This window comes from Lytechinus pictus, chromosome 6 (assembly GCF_037042905.1).
Source record: "Lytechinus pictus isolate F3 Inbred chromosome 6, Lp3.0, whole genome shotgun sequence".
In the NCBI taxonomy this organism is placed as follows: domain Eukaryota; kingdom Metazoa; phylum Echinodermata; class Echinoidea; order Temnopleuroida; family Toxopneustidae; genus Lytechinus; species Lytechinus pictus.
The window spans coordinates 2,423,962-2,449,478 of record NC_087250.1 but is presented as its reverse complement, the minus strand read 5'-3'; the positions used below and the strand labels follow the sequence as shown (position 1 = coordinate 2,449,478).

Below are 25,517 nucleotides of genomic sequence, written 5' to 3'. Positions count from 1 at the left end.
TGGTAATTGTGATGATGAAGATGGTAATAGTGATGATCATGATGATGATAATGATGATGAGGATGATGGTGGAGATGATGATGATGATCTTTTTAATCAATGATCAACCATTATCATTGTCGTCACTACCATCATAATCTCCATGATGGTAATGACGACGATGATCATGGTTTTCATTGATTACAAAAATTAATTTCTCAATTCTTTAAGAGAGTTCTTCTAACTGTAATTATTTTCTTAGAAATTGGAACGCTTAACGTACACCTGCAGGAACTTCAGACCGGTGCAGAAAGCAAGACTATCTGGACTAAAACGGGAGAACAGGGGAACGCCTGGTTTCTAGCTGAGATTGATGTATCTGTCGGTGTATATCATCTCATTCAGCTTGAAGGCATTGATAGTGTTGGTTATAGAGGGGATATAGCATTAGATGATATTAAATACACCGAGCACAACTGCAAATATGTCCGTAAGTATTTGATTTATTACCTCGTTTCACTCGGCGCGTTAAGAGTCTGAAATGCGATATATAATAATAGCATGATTATTTTATTTATTATCATGATTATACGATTATTATCATTATTATAATTATTATTATTATCATCATCATCATCACCATTCATATTTTTGAGATTATTATTGTAGGCGCCTTTTTTCACAGCGACATCAACATCAAATCTTAACCGAAGGTTAGGTTTTGAAATGACATCATTACTTTGAAAGTATATAGACCTAGTTCATGAAACTTGGGCATGAGGTTAATTAAGTATTACTGATAATCCTGCCTGAGAGAGGTAGAGGGTCATTTTCGTGTTGTAATTACTTTAAAATATTTGTTTAATTATGTTAGTAAGCTTTGCCTAGAACAATAATTCAAAATTTGATTTCATTTACATGCATGATATCGATGATTTTTTTTGTTGTAATCTTGAATTTATTTTCATCAGGCCATTGATGAAAAATAGCCTTTTGCTGATCTTTTGTACCTAACGAAATACATTTTTATAAATGGATACATTATTATGAAATATTCAATTTTACCTTCTTATATACACCTGACACCAACCTGCTACCTATAATCTCAATTTCTCAGCACCTCCTACCCCTACCCCGACCAAAGCCGTTACCTCTGCACCCCTCCAATGGGATTGTAGCTTCGAGGGAGGAACACTCTGCTCGTGGACGCAGGGAAAGAACGATGATTTTGATTGGTCCATTCAAACTGGGAGTACACCAACGGTTGGGACAGGTCCCCCTGCGGACCACACGACTCAAACTAAGCAAGGTATATCACAATTATATTGCATTTATATTTGACTACTTTTCAAAATGCATTTTACCCATGCACTTTCAATTAAAACTTTGTTTTGGATATGAGGATTATGACAATGAAAATACAGAACGATATTTTGAATTAAAAAATAGCACTGATCATTTATCAAACATCATTATCATATGTGATTACATACCACGAATTATCACACATTTTTACTTCCTTTTGATTTTAGTTATTGTTATTATTTTACTGGTATCTTTTTCAAACGCACTTAAAGGGGAATCCAGCCTTGGCCATAAAATATTGTGTTGGGAAGGAGAAAAATAAATTAAACAGAATGGTGAAAGTTTGAAAGAAATCGGACAAGCAATAAGAAAGTTATAGCTGCTTTAAAATTGAGACTACTAATACTATGGAGATTTCAAATTGGCAACTGGGTAAGTAAATTATGACAAGGGGTAAGGACAACTTTCCCGTTGGCCATGTACTTTATTATCAGGGATTTGTGGTTTTCTCCTAAGTACCCATTCCCCTGGGGCAGTAATCTAAATATAACCCATGTAGTATATTGTTTTATGCCCTCATGAAAGAAAAATATAATTTGAAATAAAACTTTTGGAGAAAAAAATGAAATTTTATCCATGATATGTATTGGAGGGTGTTGGCATGTTCCCCAAGGGGCGGATCCAGGATTTTCCAAGGGGGGGGGCAAAAAACAATATATATTAAGGACATTACGTCCACCAAAAAGTTTGACAAGCAAAAAAAAAGAAAAGGTATTCATTTTCAAAAGGGGGCACACTTCTATTCTATAGGCACTTTTAACATTAAACATTTTAATTTTGCCTCTCAAAGGGGGGGGGGGGGTACAGGCCGGCTTTGCCCCCCCCCCTGGATCTGCCAGTGTACACCAGTGATATATTTATTTACTATTATTCCTTTTTGCAGGTTTCTATATTGTGATTGATGCAAGCTCTACCAATAGCAATGATGCTGCCCGTATCTATAGCAACGCTCTCCAGGCTGGTACCCCAATGTGTATGACTTTCTGGTTTCACATGTATGGCGCTCATGTTGGTCAACTCAATGTCGGATATGGAAACACAGATGGCAATACAGGTAAGATTAGATCATAATATGTTTGTTGAACATTAAATAGGCCTAACCATTTCTTTCAAGCATTTAGGGATACTTATCATTTAATATGTGTATTTGCTTCATGACTTAAGACATTTATGCCCTTTATTATTTTTGCTACATTTAAAAAAAACTTCCTGTAATTTTAGTTTTTTATTCTATTTTTTTTATATATTTAAAAAAAAGGTACATAGGCCTACAACATGCACTTATGGAGAGGGTTTATCACCCCTCTGTGAACGGGGAATTCAATTCAATTTTCAATTCAATTTCAATTCAATTCAATTCTGGTTTTATTGTGAAAATGGTACATGAGAAAAATCCGAAGACTCATATCATATTTACAAAGTAAAAATGTACATGTATATTATTAAAAGATTACAATATATCACAATTCTAGTGCTAGACAAATAATCAACAAAATTGATATAATCAGAAAAAATCATTTTTGGCAATCTCAAAAAAAAGATTAAAATTGATTGAAATTATAACATTGTAAAACTATCATTGTCAAAATTAAATCAGCAAAGTTGCGAGTATTAAAAACATATATAAATTAACATTTACACTTGTAAAATATCATGATTAAAAGTCATGCATATTTAAAACTAGAAAAATATGTATAAGAAAAAAATTGTAAATAGCTGTAAATGGATTTGAGAATTATTTCCTGTATAAAATGACAAATCAATGAATCGAAGTCTTGGAATCGAAGCAAAGAAAAAGACAAATGCCCCAACGCAAGAATAACGCGAGTTCGGGGAGGGGGGGGGGTGACTTGAACAGCTGACTAGGGAAATCCCCGAATCGTGCGATCGATAGCACACGTGTAGAAGCACTGACTTTGGATCCATGCTTTCGGCTAGCTACGTATACGCGAGTCTTTCCTCCCCGCAAGCCGGCGGGCTCGAGGCCGGGCGATTGGGCGCTGCTCTCCGGTTGGCCGGCAGGATTCAATAATGGTAGTCGGAAATTAACACCGTAGGCCTATCCTATAAAATATACATCTATGAAATCAAACATGATGAGTGAGGTAAGATTTTGATTAGAATTCCTCTTTTGATAATGAATTCTGATGTTTGTTTTAGTTCTAAAATTAACATGATTAAAGAGAAAAAATGATTGGCGCATAATTCCATCATTAAATCAAACAGCGTCTCTCGAAATACCTGACCGAGACTGACGGGAGTTGGAACCCATGCACACATAATTGGCTCAAGGAACCCAGGAACAGGGGCATGAATTACATGTATAATAATCTAATGTTGTTTTATTCTCCCTTTATAATTTTCCTTTTCTTATTCCCTAAATTTGTTCTTTTTTGTTCTTTTTTCCCCTCTTGCTCTGATATTAATTGTTTTGGATCTTCCTAGTATAATATCATCCTCTTTTCATTCTTTTCCTTTTTTCTTTTTTCTTTTTTCTTTTCCTATTCTTCTTCTTGTCCTTTATTTCTTTCCTCTATGCTCTTTCTCTGCCTTTTGCCGGCCCAATTAATCCTCCCATTTTTAATACTATTCAAATAAAGATCTAGGCCTAATGTTTTCTTTTTATGCTCCCCTCCAATCATGGAGACCAAGGCCATACCAGCGCCAGGGTACGTACACTGGATGGATGTAGGACGTATAATGAATGGCATGGCCTCTTTTTAAAAAAATTCTTTTTTTTCCCTTCATCTTAATTCTTTGTCACCATCATCTTTTAATTCTTCTCAATCCTAGCTTGCATCTTCCTATTCTTCCCATATCATTTTGATGCATATATACTTTATTATCATTTGTTCTCCCCCCACCCTGAATAGAAGGCTCAGTTGTGTGGACTAAATCAGGCGACCAAGGGTATAACTGGATGGTTGGACACGTGGCCCTCTTTACCGACATTAACAACCCTAAGATTTACCTAGAAGGCACAGCTGGAGACGGTTACCAAGGTGATATCGCTGTGGATGACATTAAGTTCAACTATGGTGACTGTCCTGCCTTATGTGAGTATTTTACAACTTATTAATACTCTGCAAGTAATTAAATTTTAAATTTGTTTAACCCATTACTATTTTTTTTACATAGATTTAGGTTTCTGTTGTATTGAACAGTGCTTTGTAGTTTGCTTTAATATTTTTAATGATGCCAATGCCATTTTTTTTATTTGTAAAAAAAAAATGGCATTGGCATCATTAAAAAAAAGTAAAATACTCACATAAAGTTCCCCCCCCCTACTCTTTATATACGTTGTTTCTCCAGTCATGTCTCTTCCCGTTAAAATACCCCTTCCGGGAAGAGACTTGACTGGAGAAACAACGAGGTGAGTTCGAGTCCCAAGAACCAGCATCTATAAAAGAACCACCTCACCTTTTCATCTATTCAAATCTGGCCAAGTTTTGAGAGAGAAGCTGGCTCAGATGAACCAAACATTGCGGGTTCGAGTCCACCCCAAGAGGATGACTGAAGCCTGCATTGCGTGTAAACGTCTCTACCCTGTTCCATAGATCTATACAGGCTATGTCACAGTGGAAAACACTCTTTCCTTCGGTTAAGGTGTTTAATGGAGGCCCTGTGTAGAAGAGAGTCACCACCTTTGCATGTTAAGAACCCAGTGTACTATTCGTATATAAAGAGTAGGGGGGAAACCCCCGGTGTAGCGGTCCACCTGCACTCCCCCATCCGTCATATCTGGAGGATCTAGAGACCTGCGGATCATTAGCTTTTCGCCTTCAAGGCACAGGCATGTGCCAAACGAATGATAATAGTACGTTCCCTACAAACAAGCAACATTATGAGCAGCATTTAAGCGGAACCGAATGATAACATTGATTCACTACTCAATACATCCACACAGCAATAATTTTGTTACCAAGCAAAACAAATGTTTTTTTTCTCTCATAACATTTCAGATTATCTATACAAATGAAATTATAGGCTGGTTTATTTTCTGCATTTTTATAGTAATCTCAAAAGATATATATAAATTAACACTCGCTACACAGTATTGCTTAGCTTGCTCCCCTTAATTTTATATGCTTGGAATGAAATGACCCAATCAATCATTTTGTTTTTGTCTTGGCATGCAGTATTCTGTGACTTCCAGGCTGACGATGCATGTGGGTATGCTAATGATGACACAGATGAGCTTGACTGGGTCAGAGACCGTGGAATGTCATCACCTAAATCACTGCCTCAAAATGATCATACATCCGGCACTCAAGATGGTATTAATTATTTCAAATCGATGATAATTATGATGATGATGATGATGATGATAAAATAATGGTGGTGATGAGGAGGAGGAGGACGATGATTATGATGATAAAATGATGATGATGGCGGTTGTGATAAAATGATGATGACATGGTGACGATGGTGGTGAACATGATGTTGATAATAATGATGGTGGTGGTGATGATGCTGGTGGTGTTGATGATGATGATGATGGTGATGATTGTGTTGATGATGATGATGATGATGATGATGGTGATGATGATGATGATGATGAGGATGATGATGATGATGATGATGGTGATGATGATGATGATGATGATGATGATGTTGATGATGATGATGCTGGTGGTGTTGATGATGATGATGATGGTGATGATGGTGTTGATGATGATGATGATGATGATGATGATGATGGTGATGATGATGATGGTGATGATGGTGATGATGATGATGATGATGGTGGTGATGATGATGATGATGATGATGATGATGATGATGGTGGTGGTGATGAAGGTGATTGTGATCATCATTGTGAGGTTAATGAAATGATGAAGTTGAATTTGAATTTGATGTTGATGATAACAATAATGAAGATAATGATAATAATGATCATTGTGATCATAATGAAATGATGATGGATGAAAAAGACAACATGATGACATTATTGATGTTGATGATAACAATGATGAAAATGATGATTGTAACCAAAATTAATTGAGGATGATGGATGCGATGATGACGACCACTCCTATTCTGACTGGTAGGAGGTCATCTCCTGATCATATCTGCCTGCTAGTCATTTACAAAAATAAGAAAAAAAATGACAGACCGATTATGGATTTGACCTATGTGATCACAAATAATGATTCTGTAACCATTTTTATTTTCAGGATTCTACATGCGAATCATGACAGACCAGCTTTCAGAAGTTGACAATAGTGGAACCTTGCTGTCATCCATATATCCCAATCCTCTGAGCGGCTTCAGGTGCACCGAGTTCTGGTACATGATTAGCGGTAGGTGACATAACTTTGTATAAGTGGGACTACATGTAGATTAATCAAGAAAGGGATATAAGTTGGATGAATTTGTGTTTTTCATCGGTTACATCAAATGAAAACATAATTCAAGGTCTAGCGCGTCAGTGGTAATAGTGTGAATTAATTCGGGTTGAATATAGATGAATGAGATTATGTAGTCTGTATCAAGATCAGTAATACAGTAGTGATAAGGCGCTTGAGACATATACATTGTACGTATCTCCACACTTCCAGATTATTGTTTCTCTGGTCATGGGATTCAATCAGTAATTGCAGCATTTAGCACCTGGAAAGAGAATATGGATTGATGCCTTGCCAAAAGATGATATGTTTTATTATTTCTAGTATTTCCATATTTATTGTGCTGGTATATGTGTAAGAGTGTGTTTGTTCAGTTTCTTTTCCTCATATTGCTCACTTTACACATTGTTTAGATGACTTTGGAGAGCTGACTGTAGAAGCCTACCAAATAGATGCCTTAGGGGCTATCCTACCAACCGGAGTATCAACATCTTTTAAGGTGAGATGGTATGACATCTTATCAAGAGTCGGAGCCATGCCTTTCCCACAGGAATCCTGTAAGGAGCTTCTTGGACCCTTACGAAAAACAGCATTAGCTGATAGGGTGTTCCATCCCACGAGTGCTAAATAAATAAATAAATATAAAAAATTATCATTCCTAGTTTCTAACATTTCATCATAGAGAAAAGAATGGGGGATGAGGCAAAGCTGCATTGAAATGATTCAGCACCTTTATTGCAGGATTATTGCTAAAATATGCATCACAGACAATTGGCATGTTGCCTACTTAGTTGTGTATATAGGCACCTTGGTGACGGTATCTTTCCTTCAAGAATCCTATGGAGAGCTATAGTCATTAACACTCTTACGGCCAAATGAATGTTCATGCATTAGTTAGCATAATTGAATAAAAATAAATTTTAATAATGTTGATGCAATTATATATGGGGTGTATACAGTTTTAGAGATACAGTCATGGATGGTGTGTGGGTCAACTTTCGTGACTATCATGCGTCAATACCTCCCCCCTCCAGGCTATGGAGTTTTATAACAACCCAAGCTATATCGGGTGAATCAACAGTGCTCCTTCATCCACCTCGAACATGAATGGATATTATCTTTTTTGTACCAGTGTGTTCACATGTTTTTTCTATAACTGTTATCATGAAAATTCAGATGCGTAAGAAAACAAGTGTATTTCATTACTTTCCAGGAGCCAACAAGTGGTCTTTGGCGGAAAGCTTCAATAGAAGTGCCATCCAGCAATGACAATGTGTTTACATTCAAACTGGTTATTAAGAAGGCTCTCCCAGGTGTCTATGCTGCTCTTGATGATATCTATGTCAAAGATCAACGGTGTACTGGTCAACTAGGTAGGACATAAATGAATTGTTGCTAGAATTTTTTTGCTTGCCATTTCATTATTATCATTATTATTTGTTTGGAGTCACATATGCATGGGAGGTGTGTTGGCTCAGTTGATAGAGCGTCCGTCTCACAACCGGGAAGTCGGCGGTTCAAACCCCGGCCGCTTCAGCTCAAAAGACGTTAAAAGATGGAAGTTGCTGCTTTCCCTCTATGGTGTTTAACGATAAAAGGGATAGAGCCTCGTCGATCTGGCGCTGCTCAGCGGCTGCCGGGCCCACGATTAATTGGGGAAAGCAAATTTTTAGAGTATTTCATTTCATGTCTATTTCGAACAATAAAATATGGATAAAAAAAAAAGCGAACTGAATCACTATGACCCAGGTCTCTCGGTATATTTTTGGATTGCATGTTGCTAATATTATTTTTGCTTGCTATTTTAAAGATCCGTACAAAAACCAGTGATCCCACACTTTCTGTTTAAAGTACATCTAAGGAATGGAATATCATCAAACTACATATTGATTTAAGAGACTTTTAAAAACATACTCTCTGACTACTTATTTCCTTCTTCTTTATCTCTCTTAAATTTGTATTGTAAATATTATGCACTTTTATGCTTATTATGTTTAAAGGCTTAGATGTACATGCAGTTAATGCTGGTTATTATAATCATGAATCTGAATAGCAAACATTAATAGCAAATATACAGATCAACTACAAAATTTTATTAACTGATATAAAGACCTATGAAATAACAGACAGCGGTCTCACCCTCAATCTTGGATGCTTTTGAGATCATCTGAATGAAGACACTGTTAACTATTCCTATAATTACTCTTCTCTATCAGGATCATGTGACTTTGAAATCGATACCTGTGATTGGACGAACACTCAGAATGCTGATGAGATTGATTGGCTACGACACAGTGGTTCTACAGGTAACCAGGACACGGGACCTCAGTTTGATCACACGACAGGCTCCCTCTCTGGTTGGTATATGTACATTGATTCTGCTCTAGGTTCCCATGGGACCAGAGCTAGACTGGAGTCTTCCAGCATAGATCCTCAAGAGGACTTTGTCTGCTTCAGCCTCTGGTATCATATGAAATGCCCCAGCAGCAATAACAAGCTAACAGTAAGTTGGCCATGTCTCTTTTCACTATTTTCAACTTGTCATGTTGACCAATCTCTAAGGATTAACAGTGAGGAGTAACATGAAGATAAAGGCACAGCTTACATGTATTCTGAAACACACAAATTTGTGATTCCATTCCATATAAAACAATTACATCATATTGTATAAATATAATAATCACAGTGTAATAACAATGATATACATGTAGATAAAATGGCATGAGTAAAAAATGGAAATTGGCTATTGCATAAGACTCTAGCGAATTTGAATCAACAGCCACCATATAGTGTAGATGCTTCTCAAGCACCTGTTTAGATTATTTTTGGTGTTTTTAATTATTTTATTTGTGAATTGACTGAATATATTTCTTTTCACTCATCAATTCTTCCTTCTATGTATATATTTTAGGTTGCCTGGGAAACCGCATATCAGACGAACATAATCTGGTCTTTCACTGGCGAGGCTGATGGTTGGAACTTAAGACTACTCACATTCAGTGTTGGAAAGCAGTATAGAGTAAGTTGGCTAATGCCAGTTTTATATGAAACCTGGTTGCTGGAGACATTTGTTCGGGGCTGTTAATTATGTGTTTCTTGGAATTCAAGAACCATTTGGCAACTTCAAACTTGGGACAGCTGCATGGTCGGGGATGGTTCTGACAATGCTCAGCACCCCCAGAAACAATAGACTAATCCTCCATGAACAGGTCCCTGGACAGCTGCTCAACATTTTATACGAACATATGAATAGTGCCTATTCAATTGAATTATCTTCAATCAAGCTGTAATCATATGCTGTATATTTGTATTAAATACATATTTTTCTCATTGAATTTCATTATCATTTTATACACTGGATTCTTGTTATTTCATGCTTGGCCAAGCCCCCTTTGAAAATACTCCAGGAGCCATTGGTTCATAATGTACAGAAAAAAGGGTTCAATTCTAATCAATCGTTCCCATCATTTCAAATATGACTTAATTCTGCTAACATTTACTCCTTTATTCCTATTGAAAATGTATGTACTTTCCCTGCAAAGATGAATACAACTTCTGTTATCACTATAGTTTTTGTAGGTTCAAAGATGGCCGATCATACCAATTTCCCCCCGAAGGTCTGATGCAGATTGAAAAGCCAATGCTGGCAGTGGGGCAGGCTAAGTGATGGCTCTTGCTCTGCTTGTACTATGCCGGCGACTCTGTCCTTGCTTGTCCACACATCTTGACCGTAAATTGCCAATTCGTCCACTGCCAACTTGTCCACTCACCAGTTTGTCTATTATATGACCATTTAGTTTCGTAACCAGTTGGTCTGAAATTCAATGGCTATTGGGCCAACTGGTTATTAGATGAAATAGCAATTAGACCATGTGGATACTGGATGAACTGATTGTAGACCAAATGATAGTAGACAAGTTGGCAATTGGACAAATTGGCATTGGACCAAATGAAAAATAAACATCTTGACTCGTAACCTGACACAACATGACTAGGCCTGACCCATGGTGCACCAGAAGGAACAATTGATTCAGCTCAGCCACCTTTATTGCTACATGTATGTCTGACCGTACATTGTCTTTTCTTATGACAGATGATGATAGAGGGAGTGCATGGAGATGCGGCTGCATGTGACATTGCCATTGATGACCTGTATCTATTTAATGGTGCTTGTAGTGCTGATACCACCCCTCCACCACCATTCACCTGCCTAACAGGAGATGAGAAGGTGGATGCGAGTAAGGTCTGTGACATGAGAATGGATTGTACCGATGGGTCTGATGAAACCAATTGCGGTGAGTGTTATCTATTAAGTTCTCTCTTGTCCTCTCTTGTTGATTGGGCAAGGTTATATTCTTGGCCCTGTCTTACAAAGAGTATTGATTGATCCAAGTAACGATCGATCCAATCGATCGTAACTATGGAAATCCATCAGTGACATAATTTTTTTCTACAGGAAATTTGCAAAATGTCCTTTGTAAACAAAGATGAACTCACCAAATTGTCAAGAAGACCATGAATGAATGAATGAATATACATCATTTCTGGAAAAAAATTGGAATAAACATGCATTTTAGATGTGGGCATTACTGGCTTTCCATAGTTGCGATAGATCGGATCAATCGCAAGCCTTTGTAAGACGGGACCCTGGACACACTTTTTTACAACTGCTTGCTAAAGGTAATAAGTTAGTAATGATACTTCTTGGGCCCGTCTTACAAAGAGTTCCAATTGATCAGATCAATAGCAACTATGGAAAGCCAGCAACGTCAACATCTAAAATACATGTTTGTTCAAAATATTCCCTAGAAATGACGCATATTCATACATTCACTGTTTTCTTTGCAATTCAGTATGCTTCTCTTTGTTTTCAAAGGACATTGAGCAAATTTCCTAAAGAAAAAAATATGACATTGATGGATTTCCATATACATTTACTTGAGATTGATCGAATCAATCATAACTCTATGTAAGACAGGGCCCATATGATAATAATTATGATTTTGATATTAATGATAATGGCAATAATAATAATAGGGAAATTATTGATAATGATATATGTATGTAATACTGTAATTAGAGTAATACTCTAAATATACTAAAAATCTACCCAGTCTAGCCACTTTAGTTATTAACTGCTCTACATGTACAACTAGCCAGCATTATTATTCTTCTCCCACATAAATGCTGAAGGTACAGTATGAGATGCCATTTTCTCTGGCATGTTGCTAGTAAACTTAACATTATCTCTTTATCTATCAAGGCACCTGCTTCTTTGACGATGACCAGTGCGGATACACCAGCAACCTCACAGGGCTGTTGCCATGGATACGCCAGGGAGCCGGTGTTCCAGCCACCCCTCCTCCCAATCTTCCCCTACCGCCTTTAGCTCCCAATTCTACCTTCATGGTGGTAGACAGGACGGCAGACCAGGTCGCCGGAGCGGACTATCCTCGATTGGTGAGCCCTTGGATACAGGAGACAGGTTCTAGCTGCTTTGTTCGCTTTTGGTATTACCTCGATGGTGCAGGTAAATATTGCACAAAGAGGTTTTTTTCGTTTATATTTTTAATAGGTACTCAATACTTATTCACAAGGAACAATTACAGGTTTATACAAGTGAGATAACAAAAACAAACTTTTGAAAATGCTGCGTAATCCTATCATGTCCTTCACCAATAAGATATTCAGATCTACTTCAAACTTTATTTAAATGAAGGAAAGAAGGGAATGAAAATTAGGCTTTGCTTTTCTTTTCTAAACTTACATCGATTATTGTATATAAGAGTAGAGAGAAGGAGAAAAATTATACACAAATAATTGTGATGGTCTTTGCTACATCCAAACATTCTTTGGAAGGTTGACAATTGCACTCCCTGTTTTAGTTTCAAGCTCAAGTACTTTCCTAAACATTTCCAGAGAGGAACAACGATGGCACACTCAGCCATAAAACGTTTGATAGATTCAGACAGCTGATTGCAAAAGCTACATAAATCATTGTCTATAATCTCTTTATTGGTGGCTATAGCCTTGTGAAGTGTCTTGAAATCATTGCAGCAAGGGTGAAAATAAACTCTTAGGTCCGTATTCTGAAGTCAGGTTTAACTTAGACCACCCATGGTCTAACTCTCTGCTTAAATTATGGGGAGCCTAAAATTCATAATTTCTGTTTATATTGTATATTTCTTATGTTGACTATTTTGTTTCCTTTTGCTTTCATAATGAAGAAAAATAATTCAGCTATCATTCCGAGACAATTATTAACAATTTGGGTGTAATATGAGTTAATAAATTGAATGTTTACTGTAAGAATTTGTGCCCCACTTGGCTCTCCATAGTTAAACCACATCTTTAAACCCAAATGTTACATGTACTTGATATTTAACCAAAAAATATATAAACCAATAAAAAAATTACATTCTGGGCTTGCACTTGACATTTTTACTGTCATTTTTTTTTCATTTTCATTTATTGTTGGTGCAGCATATCATAATAATTTTTTTTTTAAACATAGTACATGTACATAACAAAATTTTCAACAATAATGAAAAAATATAAACAAGGTAGTATTTTTCTATAACATAGCGATTTATAAAGATTGTAGAGGTTGTCACTATAAGCTTAGCTTGATTTTTTTGGCAAACCTTACGTTTGATTGTAACTCTCTCAGCAATCCAGGATCTATTTTGTTTTAGTTAAACTAAACTGACGGACAGTGCTTGTTGTCTCCCATTAACAAGTCTTTTATCAAACATATCTTTCGAAATTACTCTTATACGTGTGGTATAGTTTATATTTTAGGACAAACCAGCTTACAATTTTATAGGGAAATAGGAGTGTGTAAGGGAGAGATTACTTTTTTTGCTGCCCCTTTTTCATCGCAGTATGGATATATTTGGTAGCGAATGCATGTGCTATCATTCAAGTGGGACTATATTAGAAGACTGTGGTGCATAAAACGTTGCATTATCATTATTGTATTCTAAGTCACTGGATTCATCTGTTGAGTATGATAGGAAAGTGGTCAGGAAGCCTACATTATCACATAAGAATCTATTCCCAATAGCAAATAGTTGTCTTGGTAATGGTTTATACTTTATTTTGTATTTTTGAAATGTTGTTTTTCATGAAATATCATCTCTGTGCTTTTTTTTTCCTTCACAGGGTTTGACTTAAAGTTTTCCCATTAACATCAGCAGACTCTCGTTTAGACTTTCAAATGATAATAACCATACTTGTACTATTGTTATTGATTACCTATAGATGATAACCATACTTGTACTATTGTTATTGATTACCTAAAGATGATAACCATACTTGTACTATTGTTATTGATTACCTATAGATGATATCATTGTGACCTACAAGACATCACCAGCAGAAGAGACCGTCATGTATAGAGCTGCTATTCCAATGTCTGGTAACTGGGAACAAGCGATCTTTACTGTTCAGAGAATAAGAAGACCATTCCAAGTAATGCATTTTTCTTCCGTTGAGAGGTTCTTTTCTCTTGTAGGATATACTATGTATTTTTTTCTTTATCCTTAATGCTAGCAATGATGCATAGGGTATGGTTGGAAAGAGGAAATATGCTAGAAATGTGGGAAAAAAATTCAGTGTAGTACATGTATGTGGTGTCGTTCCTCGTTAAAAGCTATCTAACGGAACATACTCTAAGTTTGCAAAATAATTGAATCACTGTTAAAATATGCCACTTGGGATTTTTGGGGGATAGAATTTTGCTACTATTATACAGTTTGCCTAATTTTATATCCATATTGAATTTTGTCAAATTATGAAAATGATGACGAATGCCAATTTGAAGAGAAAAGCAGGCCTTATGATAGCAGTAGACCCTACCACTGGCACTAAAGTGTATTTCTGTGGTTTGCACATTGCAATATATTATGGCAGCTATTCCAGTGATGTATTATTTTCAATTTGGTGGTTAGTACAGGAGCGTTACTATCCGGATGTAAAGATGTCAGTGTAACTTAGGAACTTTAAATGTTTAAGACTTAGGGAATGAAGAGGCCCTTCAAAGTAATTCATGGATTTTATTTGATTGGCAGTTATGAGGTTCCTATTAACTCTTTGCACGCTGAATTAATTTTGGGGAATAATAATGATAATTGTGTCCATGTTATTTTCTTTAATTCAAGTTTTCCATATTGTACCATTAGTACTTATTATTATGATATACATTTTATCCAAGAATTATTGCCTCTTATTAGCTGATCTAATTTGAAGGTAGGGGACAAAATTATTATTCCCATTGTTGATTTTAATTGTACGAATGTTCAAAATTTCAACATCAGCGTGCAAAGGGTTAAAGTCTCAAGTACTTTGGAGTTTGGAATTTTTTACTGGTCAGTGAATTATGAAGAACTTTCATGACAAGGTGCTCCCTGTACAAAAACTTTAAAGGAATCACAGATAAAGATGTCAGTGGATTAGTTGATAAGGCAGCTTATCATTATTAAGAGCTGTGTCTTATCCCACAGAAAGCCTGAAATTATCTTTTCATCTCTAAGATATCTGGGATCCGTTTCATCAAACTTGTTACAATAACAAATTTACAATAACAATTATAAGCTACTGAAATTCTTAAATCCGATTGGCTGACAGTAAATTTCTTATAGAAAGTGTGCATTTGTTCTTATAACAAGTCTTTATGAAATGGGGCCCTTATCAAATGTCAGTGCCATGTCTTTCGTGTTGGAATACTGCAAGCAGCCTTTCATTACCAACATTCACTCTTTATAATAGACAAAACACTGGGGAATGCAGGTGAAAAGACACACAGTGCCTTTATAAAGGGATTCATGCTAAAAGATGTCGCACAGAATTTTGAAAAGGCCCCTAATTCTCACATTTCCTGATGGACAAAACAAATAATGCGAGAAAGCAGTGGCAAAGATTTCTTGCAAGAATCCAGCATTCCCGCAGCCACAGTGTCTTCTCTGTGATGAAATGTAAAGGTTAGGAATGAAAAGTTGAATGTGGAGAAACCATGTTGTAGTGGTTCTGACTCTCGTCTTGTAAACAGAGGGTCTTGTGTTTGAATCCCTCCGTGGTCTGGCGTTCTTTGGCAAGGCATCAATCCACACTTTGCCACTCTCAACCCAGGTGCTAAATGGGTACCCGGTAGGATGTGAAAGTCATTGTAGCTTGTCCAGTACTGTGTGCGCCTCCCCGGCGACTGACTGGAATACTCCCCAGGGAGTGGAGGATGTGCACACATTGTGTGCGGAAATGACTGATTGAATCCGATGACCGGGGTAATAATATATATGTAAAGCGCATCGTTCCGATGTATTAAGCGCTGTATAAAAGCAGATTATTATTAGTAGTAGTAATCCCTGCAGGAAAGATGCAGCTTGAATTTTAATTGGCAAGGTGCCATGATAAATCTGCATTATTGTCTTCCTTCACTTGACAGATGAATTTCCTTGGAATGCTTGACTATGCTTCTGATAGAGGTGTCATAGCCGTCAGTTCCGTTGAGATGATCATGTGTGGATTCCCAGAACCAAAGACGTCCTGTGATGAGGGACAGTTTAGATGTTCCAATAGAGCCTGTATCAGCATGAATCTGGTTTGTGACTACTCTGATGACTGTGGTGACTATTCAGATGAGCTCCAATGTGGTGAGTTGAATGGGTAGGGCCTTGAGCTACTCTCCTTGGATGTCCTTGGGGTTGGTGTCTGGGTATTGGAGTCCTTTGGTTGGTATCATTGGGGTTGGTGTATTTGGGTGTAGTGCAATTGGTGTGGTGTCCTTTGGGTGGGTATCATTGATTTGATATGACTGGTGTTGCTGTCATTGGGGTTGGTGTCCATGGACTTGGTGTCCTTTGGGATGATGTCCTTAGAATTAGTGCAATTGGGTTGGTGTCCTTAGGTTGGTTTTTAGGGTGTCGGAGTCCTCGGGGTGTATCGGGGGTTAATGTCCTTATAGGTTAGTCTCCTAGAGTTGGCGTCTTTGAGATTAGTCTCTTTTGGTTGGTGTCCTTTGGGTTGATGCCCTTCAGGAAAGTGTCCATGGTGTTGGTGTCCTTGGCGTTGATGTCCTTAGGACAGGTGTACCTGGGTTTGATGCCTTTGGGGTTAGTTTAATTTGATTGGTGTCAGTAATGAGGTATAACTGTGGTCAGTATCCTTTGAGATGGTGACCTTGAGGTTAGTATCATTGGGTTGGTGTTTTGGGATTTGGTGTCCTTGTTTTTTCCTGGGGTTGGCGTCCTTTGGGGGATGTCCTTACGTCTGGTATCATTGGGGTAGATGCACCTGACTTTGTGTTCTTGTGTTGGATGTCCTTGCATGCTGACATCCTGCTTCCAATCTTCCCATTTTGCCAGTTGTAAGTTAGTGAATTGCAGCGGTGCCAATCGAAATGTGTTAAAAATGAAGACACTATCAAGTTACTTATGGCACACAAATGTCACTGCACAATATCATATTAGATATTCTGATGAAGGTATTACTTTTGGATATTTGATTCAGGATATACCTTTCCATGCTGCTAAATGTTTCTAACTACCAAAAATTTAATCTTGTCATTGACTTTCTGATCTGTATATGCATAGACCCTGACACGTACTCAGGCCGATGTAACTTTGAATCTGGTATGTGCTCATACACAAACATCCCTGCTGACTACAACTGGGTGAGGACATCAGGAGCTCTTGACATGGGAGTGAAGTATGCCCCTACACGTGACCACACCCTTAATGAAGTTGGGGGTTATTACATGCTTGCTGATGCTAAAGGTACAGGAACAGGAGATGTTGCCAGGATCGCATCGCCAATCTTCCGACCAACTGGTCAGACCTCTACATGTATGGTCAGTATCAACTTCTTCTTTTACTTGAGACTTGAATTTTCATTTTGCCATCTAGATTCCGTTTTAAAGGATTTTGTACCTCTTATGCACCTTGTTTCCTGCAGGAATCCTGCAAACGTCAATTTACTACCATATTGCCACATGCCATTGTAGACAAAATAGTGGGGGTTCTTTGATGCTGTTATGACAAGATGCAGGAACAGTTGTCTCGTGTCACTGTATGATAAATCTGCAATATTGTAATTCTTTTTTATCCTTACAGATATCAATGTTCATCTTCCAACATGGCCCTGATATTGGTACCCTCAATGTTTACACAAGGACATCAGTCGGAGGTCCTCTTACTCTCCTTATTAGTCTGACCAACTTTGATGTGGATAGCTTTGCTCGTTACAATCGGATCATATCAGTACAGGACACATTCCAGGTATAGTATCGTCATCTTAATAACTATAATCCAGAAGTCTTCCTTATCAATCGATATGACTTAACATTAATAGGTGAGGTGAATGGGTACCTGGCAGGAATTTATTCCTTGAAATGTGTGTGCGCTGTAATCTTAGTAATTACGGCTGCCAAGCTACAGCTGGGGTAATAATATCCAAGTCCTTTGAAAGCGCATAGAGACATTATTCATAATTGCGATATGCGCTATACAAAAACTATTTATTATTATTATCAATACCTTTAGAGAATGATAAAGCACACCTACAAATTTACTATAAGATTGTACATGTAGGACAATAGAATTAAACTTTGTTGATTTCTTTTTTAAATGGAAAGAATACGGGAAAAAAATGTCATTCATTTCATTCTTGCTCCTAAGCCAAAGGTGTTTCTTTTCAATGCCTGCAACTTTACATAAGCAAAATAGTCAAAGATGATATGACAATAGATTCTCACATGTAATTGGTGTATGTTTTGAAATACAAATTTTAAGGAGGAAATAAATCTGTTCATCTGGACTTAATGTTATTGAAACGGAGAACAGTTTCACGTCTGATCCGGGACGCTTCTTCAGCTCGTCTGAACTGGCGGGTCCGCTTGACGCCGACACACAGTAGATGCTGTGTAGTAGATGTGGAGCGTTGTGGCCCAGTGGATTAGTCTTCGGACTTTGAAACAGAGGGTCGTGGGTTCGAATCCCAGCCATGGCGTAATTTCCTTCAGCAAGAAACTGATCCACAGTGTGCTGCACTCAACCCAGGTGAGGTAAATGGGTACCGGTAGGAAGTAATTCCTTAAAAAGCTGTGTGCGCTATGAACGCCTAGCTTAGCCGGGTAATATAGGAGCGCCTTGAGCACCTAACAAGGTGGATATGTGCGCAATATAAATATCCTATATTATATTATTATATTATGCTATTGTCTTTGAGACATCAAGGAATTACACGATTTGATTATAAAAGACAACAAAGAGGTCTCATTCATTTCATTCTTGTTTCCCAACCCAAGGTGATAATAGAGGCAGTCACTGGTAAGGGACCAGATGGAGTCATTGCGATCGACGACATCTCGTTCTCGAACTGTGACCTCTCAAACGACGCACTTCCCCCAGGCACCACACTTGCTCCGCCAACCACCCCTATCCCCTGTCCTATACCCTCTGATTATCAATGCGGTGATGGTCAGTGTATCCCCCAGGATCAAGTCTGTGATTTCATCGTACAGTGTAGCAATGGACGAGATGAGCAAAACTGTGGTAAGATACAGTAGGATGGTAATGTTTGTGTATTTAAAGGGGGGAGTGAACTATGTGTGGTCTCTCATTGACTGTGTGTTGTTATAAATACATAGTCTTAAAATTATACGTTTTCAGATATCTACTAATACTACAGAGAATAAATTGACTTATCATTGTATTTGTATAGAGAAACTAAATTGTTTTTGAGAGGAAAAGTAATTGTTTTGCTACTTGGTAACAAAATTATTGCGGTATATATGTATTGAGTAGTTAATTAGCATGCTATCATTCAAGTTGGTCTAAATCACTAGACTACGCTAGCATTATGCAGGGGCCGCGGAAGCGGGGGGGCTGGGGGAGCTTCAGCCCCCCCACTTTTTTCAAAAACCGTGTACCAAAACGTAAAAATTATCATATGATTGTGTTTTTTTGTATGGTCAGCCCCCCCCACTTTGAAAACCGTTCCGCGGCCCCTGTTATGGGTCAGGAAACTGGCCAGGTATGAGTAGTTGAGGCCTCAAGATGGCGCTATTGATTTGTATCTGCTTCAAAAAAATTACAATATCAATTTTTTTCTTCTGTATTTTATTTTTTTTTTTATCAGTAAAAGTAAAAATAATAATACAGTGCCGGCCGCAGGAAACGTCACGCCCGAGCACGCAAACACCCTAGGGGGCTTTTGCGTCTAACTGAGGGTATTCAAGGGGAGCCCCCTAGGGTGTTTAGCCGCGCCCGCAGTTTCCTGCGTGCTATATAATATTGGCCGTGCCCGCACTTATCCTCGGGTACCCTAGGGTACGTACATTGCATTATGTTTACATGTGCATGTACTTTGGTTATGTTGTGATAGACCATTATATTTTTTAACTAGCGTGATCAGAATCTATTCTAGATTTTTTTTTTAGATGTTATTTGTTTTCTTTTCTTTCATTTTTTCATTTCTGTTTTCCCTTAATCCCTCTTTCCTTTCTTCCTTCCTTCATGTTTTCTTCTGTCTTTGTTTCTTTCAAATAATGAAGGAATTCTTTTTCTTTTTCTTTCTTTCTCTTTTCCTCCATTTTTCTTACTTTTCTCTTTTCTCTCCTTATGTTTTTTCTTTCACACATTTATTCATCTTCCCTTCCTTTATTTTAATTCTTTTTTTCTTTATTCATTTCAAGTAATGACGGAAACTGTTATCTGTCTTTTATTCTTTCTTTCATCCTTTTATTCAAACTTTTTTCCTCTTAATTTTTCCTTATTTTTTTCTTTCCTCTCAATTCATTTCTTGTTTCCTCATTTTTTTTTCTCTTTTGTTTCTTCCGCTCACCCTCCCTTCCCCTTTCTTAATATATTTTGTTAACAAGTCTAACATTGTGTAGCCTTTTTGTTGATTTTTTGGCCTGGCTCGGTCGATCCGATGGTACATAGTGCTTTATCGATTGTCCCGTATTTAATTTTGTGAAATCTGGTCACCCTTGCTGGAATATCGAATTTATTGTTTTTCATTTACCGCAATGAATCTAATCAATTAATCTAATTTGATGCATTAGGTAAACTTATTTTCCTTACGCCTTACGTGGGAGGCATACATGTATCATACAAACTTGTTAAAAAAAATAGGACACAATTGTGATTTAATGTCATGGAGATCAATTCTTTATCTTTTGTGATAATTTTTTTTTTCTCTCCATTATTCCTCTCCCTTCAGCGTGAACTTTACACCTAATCCCATCTCCTTATTATGAACAGTGTAAGAACTATAAAACATTTGAAACATTCTTCCTTGAGTTTTAACGGGGTGCACAGGGTGGAATCAGGAAAGAAGAAAGAAATGCATATCAACAACAAAAAATAATTAAAATAGACAAAAGACATTAATAAGCAGACTTGATTTTTTTTGTAAATCAAAATTGACAAGTTATTAACAGAGTGAATGTTAACAAACATTAATGACAAACTTAAAATAAAACAGAATTATGAATATCAAGGGCATTTGCGAATTCTCATTATGTTAAAACAAACGTGCGGTCAATATTGGGATCGTCAATTCGTTGACATGGTTGATAAAACCCTAATAAAGGGAATGAAAGGTACGTGAAAACGAATACTAGTACTAGTATGACCAAGATCATACAAAGTAGACGTGCAAAAAGCGAACACCAGCAAAACTGGTTGTGCTCATCGATTTGTTATTTGGGTCTTTTGTTATTGTCAACAGTCTGGTAGAGTCTTGCTCCCCGCCCACACCTTTGATCTCTTCTGATCACATCCGCTTCCCAATTTATGACAGGATGTTCATAGAAATGGGGGGGGGGGGGATTAATTTGTTGATGCGTTAACAACAATAAATGAGGATGTTCTTTTCATTTCGGTTCAAATCGGGTCTCTAAAACCCTCACCATATAAAAAGTATACATTTACCTAAATGTAACAGACGGAACAGATTTATCTTTTTGCTAAAACATCTGATTACATTACCTGCACTCTATTGCGGTTTTTAAGTTACATTGGTAGATATTCGAATTGGGAAGAGATGAAAGTGGTGGAAATAATAAATGAGAAGATAGGAAGAAATATACTTTGTTATATGAATTGGAATGATAAAACCAAGTCACAACTTGGTATAATACAGAATTCAGTGTTATATGGCAGCTAAAAATAATAATACATGGCATTTGTAAAGCGCACTTTCCATCTTGATTGGATGCTCAATGCGCTTCAGAGCAAAGCAACAAAAGCTATTTACATAATGTAACTATTTAAAAAAATTCTAGCGCATTTAGCTTCAATGTTTAAACACATACCCTAGTAAAAGTATGTTTTCGAAAGCTACTATGACGTAGTGTGTGGAATGGGTACTTAACGAGTTAATTATCACTTGCCGACAAAGCAAGAATGGAGCAGCTATACAAACCATTCTTTTCTTTTGTTACGAGTTTTGGTGGGTGCTCACGCAAACGCTAACTATCAAACCTAACAATTCTTTTGGGGGAACAAAGGAGTCAGTCAGCCAAGTTAAAGAATGAAAGCCCCGTCCCGGTTCACCTTTATATAGTCAAAAATCCTTTTAATCATCACGCGTGAGCATTACTGAGTAAAACAAGTTTCATAACTAAGTACTGCAGAACTATATGGTATCCATATTACCATGAAACAATAAGCCCCCTCTATTTTCTCTTTCTCCCGTTTCCCCTTCGTTTCTTCGCTCAGGCTCCCTTCTGCTTCTCTCACTTTTTCTATTTCCTTCTCATTTTCCCTCCATCCCTTCCTTTTTGCCTTTTTCTTTCATTTTTCTTTCTTCTTTCTTGAATGACGGATGTTAATTCGAGACAAGTTTTTAATTGATGCAACGAGAGCAGGAAATTGTGAGCATGGTGAGAGAAAATAATTACAAGATTGAGCGCAAGAATGTTCAATACTTGTCATCAGCGTAAAAATGGGCAGATGCGAGTTACTAACGTATTTTCTGACATGAAAATCTGGACAAATTCCCAATTTTTTCTTCCCACTTTCTCTCTTTTCCTCTTTCCCACTTCTATTGTCCCCTATACTTCTTACCTTTTCCTGCGCCCTTCCTTCTCTTCCCTTTTTCGCTTTTTTACTCCATTTTATTATGTCTCCCTTCTTCATTTTATTTAATTTCCCCCTCCTTATCATTCTCTCTTTCTCATTCTGTCCTTCCTTTTCTTCCTTTGTCTCTTCTTCTCCCCTTCGATTTTCAATCTATTTTCCTTTTCTCCTTTTCCCTCTTTTCTTTCTGCCTCACCTTCCCTGTTTTATCCCCTCTGTTTTCTTCTCCATTTCACCTTTTCATTATTTCTTTTCTTTACCCCCTCTCCCTCTTTCTCCTCTTCGCCCCCCCCCCTCTATTTTCTCTTTCTCCCCTTTCCCCTATTCTCACTTTTTCTATTTTTCTTATCTCTTTCCTTCTCGTCTTCAATCCATCCCTTCATTTTCGCCTTTTCTTTCATTTTTGCTTTCTTCTTCTCCCTTTTATCTGCATCTCGTAGATCCGCGCCTGAAAGGCATGTCAGGGTATATAAAAAAGGATGACCATGTAGGGAAAGAATAGAGTAAATAGTTCTAGGACGACCTCTGGAATGTAGGGTCAACATCGACAAATACCTGCTCCTTCGTCAGAAACTCATTTACGATCACGACTAACCATGTCAGTGAATGAAATAACGGACACCACGGGAGAATATTCATATACATGTATAGGAAAGGACCCTTTACGCTGGTGCCAGTGTGTAATCGAACACAATAAGTAATTCGGTGAAAAGCCTAAAATCCCAGTTATCAACCCAAAACTTTGTAATTTTCATAACAGATTTTATCCACGATAAATTATCGAAAACTTATGCTTGATATGAGATAAAAATCACATGCAGTCTTGAACGAATGTGTCAAATCAGACCTCCTCTTTCGACCAAGAATGCACGGCCGAACATCCTAGGGAAACACCCTAGGATAGACGCGGGCACTATCCTCGGGCGCTCCCCTAGGGCACTCATGTCCTAGGGGAGCGGACGCGGGCGTCTTCCCTCGTCCGCTCCCCTCAAATGTCCGCAACGGGCTACCGCGTTCGCCCTAGGGGGCACTGTGACGTTTCCCGCGGCCGGCACTGTATATTCATGAATTTTGGCTACAAACAGAAGCTGTATTAGATTTGTACATGAAATCACGTTTTTTAGCAATTTTGGGTCTGACATGCACTTACGAAATGTTGCTTAAAGTTTAGAACAGCATTACCTCCGCATTGCAAATTTGGACTTGAAAGTTGCACAAGACTTAAAAGAAAAAAGCCATGAAATGTTGCGGCACGATTTTTTTCGCCTGACATATTTATCGCGAAAAAGGTGAATGATGGGGTCAAAAAAGCCCCCCCCCCCCCACCTGGACTAGATAGGTTTAAAATCTTATAGGAACATGCATTAGTAGTTCTGTACTAGTTTTAGTTATTATGTTGGCTTTACTTGTTGGTGTATAGTATTGACAATTTTCTGACATCTCCTCAAGGGTTTTACCTTTTAAGATTATGTTCCCTCAGCTGGTTGGTTATAATGTATGTTTGTTCGCCATGGGATTCCCTATCCAAAAATTCATTCCTCATTTGTTTTGTTTCTAAACAGGTGCATGTGAGTTTGATGATTATGGATACTGTGGATCGCTTGTGTTAAGCTGGATACCTATGAAGGCTGGGAATGACCCAGACACACTTCCTACTGATCACAATAATAATTTGACAGGTAGGACAGAATAAGATAGCCAGAAAAAAATGAAGAATATATAATTCATATATAAATTTATGTACTTTTGAATAAAAAAAAATGCATTATTTGTAAATTCTGTTACCAAGAAAAGATAACTGAAACAATTTTTCAGTTCATTTTCATGAGAGTTGGCTTGTGATGACCTAAATATGCTCTGCATGCTATTTTCGGTCCAGATCGGGGATGATTCAAAGAGGATAAGATTACCAAGATGTACATGTAGCTATCGTTATAACTTTTTTCTGTAAATAGAATATAAAACAAATATTCCAGGCATAAGTAAAGCAGGAAACTATTCATCCTTGGCTGGAATAGCAATATTACTATTTTTTATCAGACCTTTGCCCCTACAAAAATATACACTAATTGCCAGTCCAACCTATTAGAGATAATTTCTTCTATACTTTCCCAAGGCCAGTGGTATACAGGGGTGTGAGAGTTAAGATTATAGCTGATTTCAATTTTTTAGCTTGTCTCTCTTCTGTACAAAAAGTATGGGAGCTCTTTCTACATGTACATGTATTACAGACTTTCAACACTCTTCAGTCTTTTTCAGATCATTTTATTTGTGACCACTCACACCCCTGGGTATATTTGTATATTGTAATAGTATTTTTGGAGTCACAATAATATACAGACCATGCACATCTGGGGAATTTGATCAACCATCCTCTCTAAACAGTGGAAGATCAAGAGAACTCTTGTCATTTAATAGATTTCAGCTATATCACCATTTTATAATTATTACTATTCAACTCTTTAATATCTCTTTTATCAAATAGCCCCAGGATTCTACCTCCATGGTCATTTTGGTCTAAACAGCTTGACCACTGCTCCTATTGGACCAACTGGTGCTTTGTGTCATGTCCAGTTTTATTACTACATGACCTCCAATCAACCTTTCACTATCTTCATCAAGAATGGGCCTCAGATATACGGAACAAATGGAAAGGAATCCTTAGGAACATGGGTGTTGGGAACAGCCTTTATTGGAATGTTCCAGGAGAAGGTTCAGGTAGAGACTGTGCCCACTCATATCA

General features: G+C 37.4%; 1 protein-coding gene across 1 annotated transcript in view; it reads left to right on the top strand.

Annotated features, from left to right (window-relative positions):
* The window catches only part of LOC129263579 (MAM and LDL-receptor class A domain-containing protein 1-like), a 52,469-nt gene that overhangs the window by 15,845 nt on the left and 11,107 nt on the right, over window positions 1-25,517 (top strand). The window contains exons 12-30 of the mRNA XM_064100619.1: window positions 242-469; window positions 1,097-1,288; window positions 2,228-2,398; window positions 4,218-4,400; window positions 5,484-5,621; window positions 6,522-6,647; window positions 7,106-7,191; window positions 7,906-8,065; window positions 8,909-9,195; window positions 9,604-9,711; window positions 10,786-10,987; window positions 11,956-12,222; window positions 14,038-14,165; window positions 16,135-16,342; window positions 17,282-17,538; window positions 17,801-17,965; window positions 18,994-19,240; window positions 24,337-24,453; window positions 25,260-25,492. Of these exons, the coding sequence (XP_063956689.1) occupies window positions 242-469; window positions 1,097-1,288; window positions 2,228-2,398; window positions 4,218-4,400; window positions 5,484-5,621; window positions 6,522-6,647; window positions 7,106-7,191; window positions 7,906-8,065; window positions 8,909-9,195; window positions 9,604-9,711; window positions 10,786-10,987; window positions 11,956-12,222; window positions 14,038-14,165; window positions 16,135-16,342; window positions 17,282-17,538; window positions 17,801-17,965; window positions 18,994-19,240; window positions 24,337-24,453; window positions 25,260-25,492 (3,503 nt within the window). The remainder of the gene's footprint in view (window positions 1-241; window positions 470-1,096; window positions 1,289-2,227; window positions 2,399-4,217; window positions 4,401-5,483; window positions 5,622-6,521; window positions 6,648-7,105; window positions 7,192-7,905; window positions 8,066-8,908; window positions 9,196-9,603; window positions 9,712-10,785; window positions 10,988-11,955; window positions 12,223-14,037; window positions 14,166-16,134; window positions 16,343-17,281; window positions 17,539-17,800; window positions 17,966-18,993; window positions 19,241-24,336; window positions 24,454-25,259; window positions 25,493-25,517) is intronic.